General features: G+C 39.3%; 1 protein-coding gene across 2 annotated transcripts; it reads left to right on the forward strand.

Annotated features, from left to right (window-relative positions):
• Nucleotides 1-1,373: 1,373 nt before the first annotated feature.
• Nucleotides 1,374-9,516, forward strand: LOC125293215 (peroxisome proliferator-activated receptor gamma-like). Of its 2 annotated transcripts, none has more exons than XM_048240989.1 (7): nucleotides 1,374-1,715; nucleotides 5,985-6,249; nucleotides 6,364-6,533; nucleotides 7,057-7,195; nucleotides 7,419-7,618; nucleotides 7,760-8,228; nucleotides 8,630-9,516. In XM_048240989.1, exons 2-7 carry the CDS (start codon nucleotides 6,207-6,209, stop codon nucleotides 8,875-8,877), a joined length of 1,269 nt encoding a protein of 422 aa, XP_048096946.1. In that variant the 5' UTR covers nucleotides 1,374-1,715; nucleotides 5,985-6,206; the 3' UTR covers nucleotides 8,878-9,516. The 2 variants fall into 2 exon arrangements, with proteins under 2 accessions (XP_048096946.1, XP_048096945.1); XM_048240988.1 differs by having other exon boundaries at nucleotides 1,374-1,695.
• The last annotated feature ends 77 nt before the right edge of the window (nucleotides 9,517-9,593 follow it).

Here is a 9,593-nt window from a genome sequence, read left to right on the forward strand (position 1 = left end):
AATTAAGATGGTTGCTAGGGGGTAGGGTAATTAAGATTGTTGCTAGGGTGTTGCTAAGGTACATATGGTGGTTATATGCTAAATAACACAGTTGCTATGGTGGTTGCTAGGTTAATCATGTTGGTTGCTTTGGTGGTTACTAGGTTGACATTATAGTGGTGGTGACTAGGTTGTTGTGAGGGTAATTAAGATGGTTGCTAGAGTGTTGCTAGGGTATTTAAAATGGTTGCTAGGGTACATACGGTGGTTGCTATGATAAATAACCCGGTTGCTAGGACAATCATGTTGGTTGCTATGGTGGTTGCTAGAGTCAAATTATAGAGGTGGTTGCTAGGTTGTTGCTAGAGTAATTAAGATGGTTGCCAGGGTGTTGCTAGGGTACATATGGTGGTTGCTATGCTAAATAACACAGTTACTATGATGGTTGCTAAGGTAATCATGTTGGTTGCTTTGGTGGTTGCTAGGTTGACATTATAGTGGTGGTGACTAGGTTGTTGCTAGGGTAATTAAGATGGTTGCTAGGGTATTGCTAGAGTCATTAAAAAGGGTAGCTAGGGTTTTGTTAGGGTACATACAGTGGTTGCTATGCTAAATAACATGGTTGCTAGGGTAATCATATTGGTTTCAAAATTAGTTTTCAAAATTAGACTGTTTCATGTAATTGTAAGGTAATATGGTTTGATAAATTGGAAAGCCATGACTTTTCCTTTTTTACAGTGTAGTAAGTATGTCAGAATGGCCTAATCACCATAAAAAGTAAGAGATATGAAATCTTAGACAGACTACCTATATAATGAAATATAGGCATGCATTAAGTGTGTAGGAGTCCAGTCTGAATGCACCTTTAAGTTAATTGACCTAGCCTAACATTAACTAGCTGACTAGAAAAGGGAGTTTGTCACTAGCTTCCAAAGGCTTAAATGCCAGAGAAGGTAGATAGAACCTAAAATTATTAGGGTCCGAACACCATCTAATAGTTATGTGTGTGTGTGTGTGTGTGTGTGTGTGGGGGCTTGTAGCGTGCAGTCATTGAAAATATGTTATTTTATGTTCTTCACAGAGCCAAGGCCAATGAGAAGAAATAATAAATAGGCCTAGCATATTTTTTCTTTACATTGAAAACGGGTCCCACAGACTCGAACACCTTACTAAAGTTAGGCTTTTTATTTTTTGTGAGTGTGAAGTCCACTTCTGTATTGTATCATTGCACAAGGAACAATACCACCTTTTTTCAACATAAGTGCAAATAAAGACGGTCGTTTTCAGTCAACATACGACCTTTGATAAACGTAATTGCAGTATAGTTCCAAAGTCCACATGCGTATTTCTACCCACCCCTGCAAAGCCCTCGGCAGATCACGGAAAATAAAAGACATGAATCAACCGGACTCGATGTAGAGTAGCCCGACTGTATTTGAAAGGTTACGAATAGCCTATTATTCTTTATTTTTTCACGAATGTGGGTAGGCTACATGGTTTCTGTTTCACGCGTTTGCGAATCTCAATTAAGATCTAAATGGATTTAAAAACTAAAGGAACAATCGCACAAAGCACAAGACACAAGGACAACAAGTAAAATCAACATCTATAGCCGATGTTATGTAAGGGACTGCAGGCTATCTGACATTTCCTCACCGAACCTCACAGCCTGACCAACCTGTCCAGTCCCGAAGGAAACCGCAACACTTATCCAAGGTAACAAGAATCACTGTGAAGTAAGGATTTTGATATTACCTTGTAACTTACCAAACTGTAAGACACATGGGTCTGTCTTAATTGTAAGCCTGGACTGAAGGTGTCTTTCACTTGTGATCTCCCATGACCTTCTTGTGATAGCCTTCATTCAGTGCACATTAAAGCACTCTATCATACTGTATATCATACTGCCAATCATGTATTCAGTGTCAGAAGAATCAAGTTAATTGGCATGTGTTGCAGTCCAATGTATAGGCCTACCCTTCAATTTCTTGAACTATCACTTATTAGCTCTTAAATGGCCTGTATGTTTGGGTAAATTTACAGTGGCCTAACTTATCATGAAACAAAAACTACAACTTGCCTACTCAGACAAGCACTTTTCTTACCTAAATTGTAATTGAATATCACTATATCCTCAGTTATAAACAATTGAAGATGTTGCTGAAAAAGGAAAAGTTTATGTTTATGTTGCTGAAAAAGGAAAAGTCCTGTGAAATAATCAGAATTCCTGTTTAAGTGTGATGACTTTTACATTTGCATGTGTGGGTAGTTTCTCCAGCATTCATGCCAATGTTTGTAATAGGCCAGGCCTATTTGGTGGGATAGCAACATCTGCCTCATTTAATTTAACACATAACTAAATATGCATGGTGAACCCAGTACAACACATTGTGAAGATTTCCTAAATGAACACCTGTACGCTTACACTTATCAGTGGGTCTGGGTTTAATGGGGTTAGTGTTTCTTAGCACTTTCATGTTGGTGTGCTGAATGACCTCCATGTGATGGTATAGAATAATCTTTTAGATGTGAAAGATTTCAAAGAATGTTTTTGCTTTTTTAACATGGCCCCATGCATAGAAAAGCACACGTTACGTAAAGAGTTATATGGTGCAATGAAGTCGTCAAGTGGGTTTTTATTGTCATTTCAACCATATACCGTACACTGTATATGAGACAACAGGCATCTGGCAATCTAATCACTGAGAAGGCATGAACAGAGCATACAAAACACCAACAGCAGTGCAATTATCATTGATAAAATGCTTGATAGCATGCTAAGGTGGTTTGGCGATATTGAACGCTTTTTACATTTTCACAGGGTGGTCTGACATGGACCACAGAACTGAATGTGCACAATACTGGCACAGTTGGAAAATCAGCTGTGTTTATGTGTTCTTCACATGACCATACACCATACAGATTAATTTAAAGATACTTGTCCTAGCTTCAAAAATTGGCAAATTGTGGCATACTGCTTCTTCAGGTTGGTTGTGATGGGATGCATTCAATTCCTCTGCATATGGGACATTCTTTTCATGCAGCTCAAGCTGTTTAGTAATATGTCAGCATGTCACAAGAGTGTGATTCTTCAAGTAGAGTAAAGGCACTTTGCAAGTCCTTTAAGAACCTTTTTGATGTAGGCCGAAAGACTCTTTTGCTCTAAAACAGGTTTAATGGGTTCTGCATCTCTGAAGTAAAGCTGCAGAGCAGATAAGTGCTTATAGCACCCTTTGAGTACATGGAGGAGCTGATAGACTTAAACAGCCCATATGCCCTGCTAATCTGTCTGCGATGCATATTTACATTATCTTATATGAGAACATGGTTGTAAAACATGGCAATTCACTAATTTTTCTCTGGAATGACTTATGTAACACACATATTTCAGGCTGTATTTGAACAGGTGCTGCAATGTTCAGATCAGGAAGGAAACACTTGCACATTTTTTTTTTTAAAGGACACCCTCATTGGTGGTTTATTAATCAGAGACCTGGCTGAGTCTGTACTCCCTGTGGTTGAAGTTTGAACCCTGCAAAAGGTAGTATGCTGTGAGATCTGACTATAATATAGCCCAAAGTAGTAAAGTCATGGATCAGACAGGGTGATGATCGTCAGATCTACAGTATAATGCTCTACATTAGATTAACCACACATTTTGAATATTGTAAATAGGAATAAGATATCTGATTTGAAAGGCTATCATATTTACTGCAGTCAGTGCTGTTGACGCAAGCTGGATTAAGAAAAAAATGCAGTGATAGGACTACATTTGGTGCTGGTGGCTTGGCAGGCAGTGTTGTTTGGCATGAGCACACACACTTTAACTACATTTCGCTATAATCAAATGGGAAAGCTGTGGTGGGGAATGTTTCCTGTAAGGGTCATTGCTATCATTGTGAACACTCTCTCTGTTAGCTCAGGAGCTAACAGGGTGACTGCGGAACTGTGCCTTCAGGAAATACAGTCAGTGAGTAATGTATTATATTCTTGATATGGATGTTAACATGCTTAAAAGGGTTAAAATGCCAGTGAAAATGTCAATATTGTTGTGAGAATGTTAATTCATTTGCTGTTCTTTTGATCATTATTTGATGATGCAAAGTTGTTCTACAATCTGCAGCCATTTTTTTTTTGCTGTAATCCACTGACCACCTTCTTAACATTGAATAGATATTTTGATTACTTGTCAGGTTTTCGGGACCAGTCAAAGCACTGAAACAGCTCTTATCAAGGTTTTAAATGGCATATGCCTCAACAAAGATGCAGGCAAAACATCAGTTCTAGTGTTATTGCTTGTTTTAAATCCAATTTAAAGACCCACCTTCTTCTTAACTGTATCATAGTATTTTTATGCTATTATTGCTTGTTTTACTGTTTTATTTTGTTTTATTATGTTTATTTATTTGATTATTTTATCCCTACTTTACTTGAATTCATCTTTTTAATCTTTTTCATGTATTTTTTTATATTTTATGTCATCCCTCCATCAATCCTTAACTCTGGGTTCTGATTCCATATTTGTATGTACAGTTTATTACCCCTCTGCCTTACATGTAGGGTCAACTCCTGTTGTTTTTAAATGTGCTATATAAATAAAGTGACTTGACTACAAAGACCTGAACATTGGGTTGAATTAGTTATCAATTGGCTGAAATCATAAGAAAGGAGTTGCAATCGGCAACTGTACCTCAACACCAACATCCTTGACCTGTGGTGCTCTCCAGGGGTCGATCTTCGGGCCACTATTATTCAACCTTTATAACCTTTTTTACAAACTTTTTTTACAACCTTTCTGCTCCCACTCGGACAAATCATCAAGAACAACTAGATTTCCTAGCGATGCTGATGACACATAAATGTATATAGTCCTGTTGCTTGAATCTTTATGTATTGACTGTATTGACAAAGTTAACAACTGAATGTCTCAAACTTTTCTTTAGTTGTACAAAGAAAAAACGGTTACACTTTACTTGATAGTATCGACATAAGAGTGACATGACACTGTCATGAACGTGTCATAAACAAGTCATAAACGTTTATGACATAACGGTTCTGTCATTCGGAGTGTGTCATTCGGATTTTGTCATAACAAGTTAGGGTTAGGATTAGGGTTAGATTTAGGGTTAGGGTTAGAGTTAGGATTAAGGTAAGAGGTTAGGGTTAGGGTTCATGTGTCATGACAGTGTCATGTCACTCTTATGTCGATACTGTCAAGTAAAGAGTTACCGAAAAAACGTATGTCTTATGTCAAAAAATAATTTAGAAAAACTCATTCGTGATTTTTTCTCCAGCAGGGTAGATTACTACAAAGGGCTTTCCATAGACCTTCCTAAAAGGACCATCAAACAGCTTCAGATGATACAATATGCAGCAGCTAGGGTTCTCACAAACCCTATTGCTCCAATACTTTAGTGTCTATATTGGCTTCCAGCAAGTCACAGAATTGACTTGAAAGCATTAGGTTACTGCTTGTTTATAAATCACTAAATGGAATGGGACCTAATTATCTATCAGACATGCTTCAGTGGAACACACCTTCCAGACCTATCAGGTTACAGGAGAATTACTTGTTTGTAAAACTCGCTCTATAGAACTAAACATGGTGAAGCAGGCTTTAGCTGCCATGCTTTTCAGATCTGGAACCAACTTCTGGACGACATCAAAAATGGCCACACTGCAGCCAGTTTCAAATCTACACTTAAGACTAAACTGTTCTCAGATGCCTTCGGCTAACTGATGAAAATGCACTTCCTGTTAAGATGCACTCTTTGTTTTAATGTTTTTAATTTTGTGTCTTTTATGCGTTTTACTTATTCGATTGTATGTACTTTACTTTTTTTGACTATTGCCCTTTTATCTTGTTACTATTGTTGCTTTGCTTTTGTTTATGTAAAGCATATTGAATTACCTGTGTATAAAATGCACTATATAAACTTGCCTTGCTTTCTGTTGAAGCATTGAGGATGACACAATCATCTTTCTGTGTTTTCTTTCCTTTCTAGCCTTCACCCTCTCTCTGTGACCACTAGGGATGGTGGACGCACAGATCCTCACCTGGCCCATGAGTTTCGGACGTGGTCCTGTGGAGTAGGACGAACACACTGACAGCTGTCACATGTTTGACATGAAAGCCCTGTCCACCTTCCACTACTCAAGCCCTCCCAGTGACAAGAGCAGCGTCAGTCCTGACCACTCACAAGAGTGCCCCCCCACAGAACAACCCCATGAGTCTCCTGGAGAGAGAACCTTTCACAATGCTTAGCGAGGGTAACCTTGTTTTCACGTCTGGCTTTGTGTTTATCTCCTTCATCACTAGGTCTATTTGAGTTTCCTCAAGTTCATGGTCACATTCTCATTGTTTGTTTGTTTCTCCAATTCCAGACTCCATAAAGGTTGAACCCAGGTCACCGTCAGAGCTCTCAGAACCAAACTATTCATATTTTAAGCTGCACACTGACGTCACGTCTGCCCTGGTGAACCTTGAGTGTAGAGTATGTGGAGACAGGGCTTCAGGCTACCACTATGGGGTTCATGCTTGTGAGGGCTGCAAGGTATGTTGACAAGTTATATTCCCTCTGAAAGACAGAATAGAACAGAATAGAACAGAATAGAACAGAATAGAATAGAATAGAATAGAATAGAATAGAATAGAATATGTTTTGTTGTCATTGGACAGCAGCTGTACAATGACATTTTCCAGCATCTCTCCTTCAGCGGTACGCAGAGAACTGGTATCAGTGCCTCTATATAAAAACAAAAAGGCACAAGATAAAAGACAGACAATCAACCTCAGCCTCTCCTTTCACCGTTAAAATCAATAAATATTTTTTTTTATGGCACATGGATAAAAACTGCTCATAAGTCTGGTGGCAAAAGATGTAAGCAATTATTATACACCATGACATACAGTATATTAACGAATCTCCTGTAATGATTGAGATTGAGTATTCTTCACAGACTGTTCTAACTTTTTTAGTTCATAATGTTCATTTAGTTCATTCCTCTGATTGAACATACCTCCTTCTGCTTACATAGCTTAAATTCAGGCTTATTTCAGAGTGTTTTTTTCCACAGGGTTTCTTCAGAAGAACGGTTCGACTGAATTTGAAATATGACCATTGTGGCCTGCAGTGTCGCATTAAAAAGAAAAGCCGAAACAAGTGTCAGTATTGCCGTTTTCAGAAGTGTCTTTTAGTAGGCATGTCCCACAATGGTAAGGACCAACTTTTGAGATACCAGCTTTTGCCCAAATTATATTTTGATATACAGTACATGTTCAGTCTTATTGGATATAAAACCTAGATGCCTTGAGTTATGATAGATGTTCCAATTAAAAACTGACAACTATAATGCTGTACTCTGTATTGTTGCCCTTGGCATGAATTTGAATCCCTTCATCTACAGTGGCCTATTACATTCCTGTGTTTTCTTGTCAGCCATTCGCTTTGGTCGAATGCCCCAGACTGAGAGAGAGAAGCTTTTGGGTGAAATTGCCAAGGAAATGGAGCAGCTAGACATGGAGGCTGCTGAGATGAGATCACTTGCCAAACAGCTGTATGATTCCTATATCAAAAACTTCCCTGTACCCAAGAGCAAAGCCAAGGCTATTCTCTCAGGAAAGACCAGCAACCATGCGGTAAAATGGCCTTCATTTGTGCTGGACCTATACTGGGCCTAGTGCCTATACGTTGTTAAGTTTTCATTGCGGGCACCGGGCATACACAAAAATGACAGAGCTGAAATAATGAAGCCATTCGTCTGTTTTTGTGTTTTTCAGCCTTTTGTCATCCACGATATGAAGTCCCTCATGGCCTGGCAGCAGTTCCTAAACTGCAGACAGCTGCCCCAGCAGAAGCCTGAGGTCAACATGATTCTGGAGCCTGCCGCTGATGAGCTGACATTCTTCCGCCGGGTACAAATCCGCTCCGCCGAGAGCATCCGTGAGATCACCGACTTCGCCAAAAGCATCCCGGGCTTCGTGAACCTGGACCTGAACGACCAGATCACACTGCTGAAGTACGGTGCCATGGAGGTGCTGATCCTCCTGTGGGTGCCGCTCATGAACAAGGACGGCACGCTATTTTCTTACGGACAAATCTTCATAACGCGTGAGTTCCTGCGCAGCCTGCGCGAGCCATTCTGTGGGATCCTGGAGCCCAAGTTCGACTTTGCCATCAGGTTCAACATGCTGGACCTGGATGACAGTGACCTTGCTCTCTTCATCGCAGTCATCATCCTCTGTGGAGGTAACTATAGAGTGAAAGAACATTTATAAAGAAAACAACAATTATAACCTTCCCAGAATAACTACAATTGCTAAGGGTAGACTTGAATTAATGAATGAATAAATCTGTTGTTTTTTTTCTGTACCTCATACAACAATTTTAGTGATTTATAATTTATCATAGGTAGTGCCACAGACAATCCTATACACATTTCCTATATGAACTGCACACATACAGTAGATACCATATATATATATATATATATATATATATATATATATATACATATATATTATACTTCAGCACATATTAATTATACTATATATATATATATACACTGTAATTTATCATCTGTACATGTTCAATCAAGCAACTGTTTAACCATCTGCTTGACCTTGTGGTGGCTTGGTTACCATGTGAAGACCGGCCGGGCCTGGTGAACGTGAAGTCTGTGGAGGATCTGCAGGAGATGGTTCTGCAGGTGCTAGAGTTCCACCTGAAGACGGTGCATCCTGACCAACCGCAGCTCTTCGCCAAGCTCCTACAGAAGATGACAGACCTGCAGCCGCTGGTGGCCGACCACGTCCGCCAGATCAACCTGCTCAAGAAGACAGAGCTGGACATGTGTCTGCACCCCCTGCTAGGGGAGATCATGAGGGATCTTTACTAGTGCAGACAACTGATGCAGACTACATCTACTCCCAATCTCTAAATTATATTTGTCATAAATCTTTATTTATCTCTAAATACACTACAATAATCTAATATCTAAATGTTTGGAAAATGTTTTAACTTATAATAAAGGCTTTGGTGATGCTTGAGGAACAAAAATACCGTTGGGAAAATGATTGTAATTCTTCACTTAAGAGTTTCATATTGTCGACCACTGTATTTGTAATGGACTTGAAGGCCACTAGAGGGCACACTATTCTTTGTGACATAAAGGTTGAATGTGCACTTTGCCTTGTATAAGTATAGTATATACTGTACCTCTGTAAATGTCATGCCTCTGGTCTACATAGCAAAATTCTTAATGCATTTCACATGGACCGATGACCATGTTCTCACTTACCACAGAAACTGCACTGAAACTGTAACGGAAACAAGCATGATTGCTTCATGTAATGAGCCACTAATCCAGCATAAATATTATAATCATTCAGAGACATCTCTTCAGTACACTGGAGGAAGTACTTTAAGCCTGAGCTTTTTGCAGTAGTAGCTGTTTGACAGGCCTGATTCTAGCAGAGGAACAATATTCTGCCTCACCATTGGTTTCGTAATGACATGGCGTGTGTCATTTTTGGTTAGAGTGTGTAATAAGGCCATACCATCACAAAGAAACAGAGAGCAGAAATAGACACCAAGGACCACAACGAGAGAATT

The sequence above is a fragment of the Alosa alosa genome, chromosome 4 (genome assembly GCF_017589495.1).
Source record: "Alosa alosa isolate M-15738 ecotype Scorff River chromosome 4, AALO_Geno_1.1, whole genome shotgun sequence".
NCBI classification, from domain to species: domain Eukaryota; kingdom Metazoa; phylum Chordata; class Actinopteri; order Clupeiformes; family Clupeidae; genus Alosa; species Alosa alosa.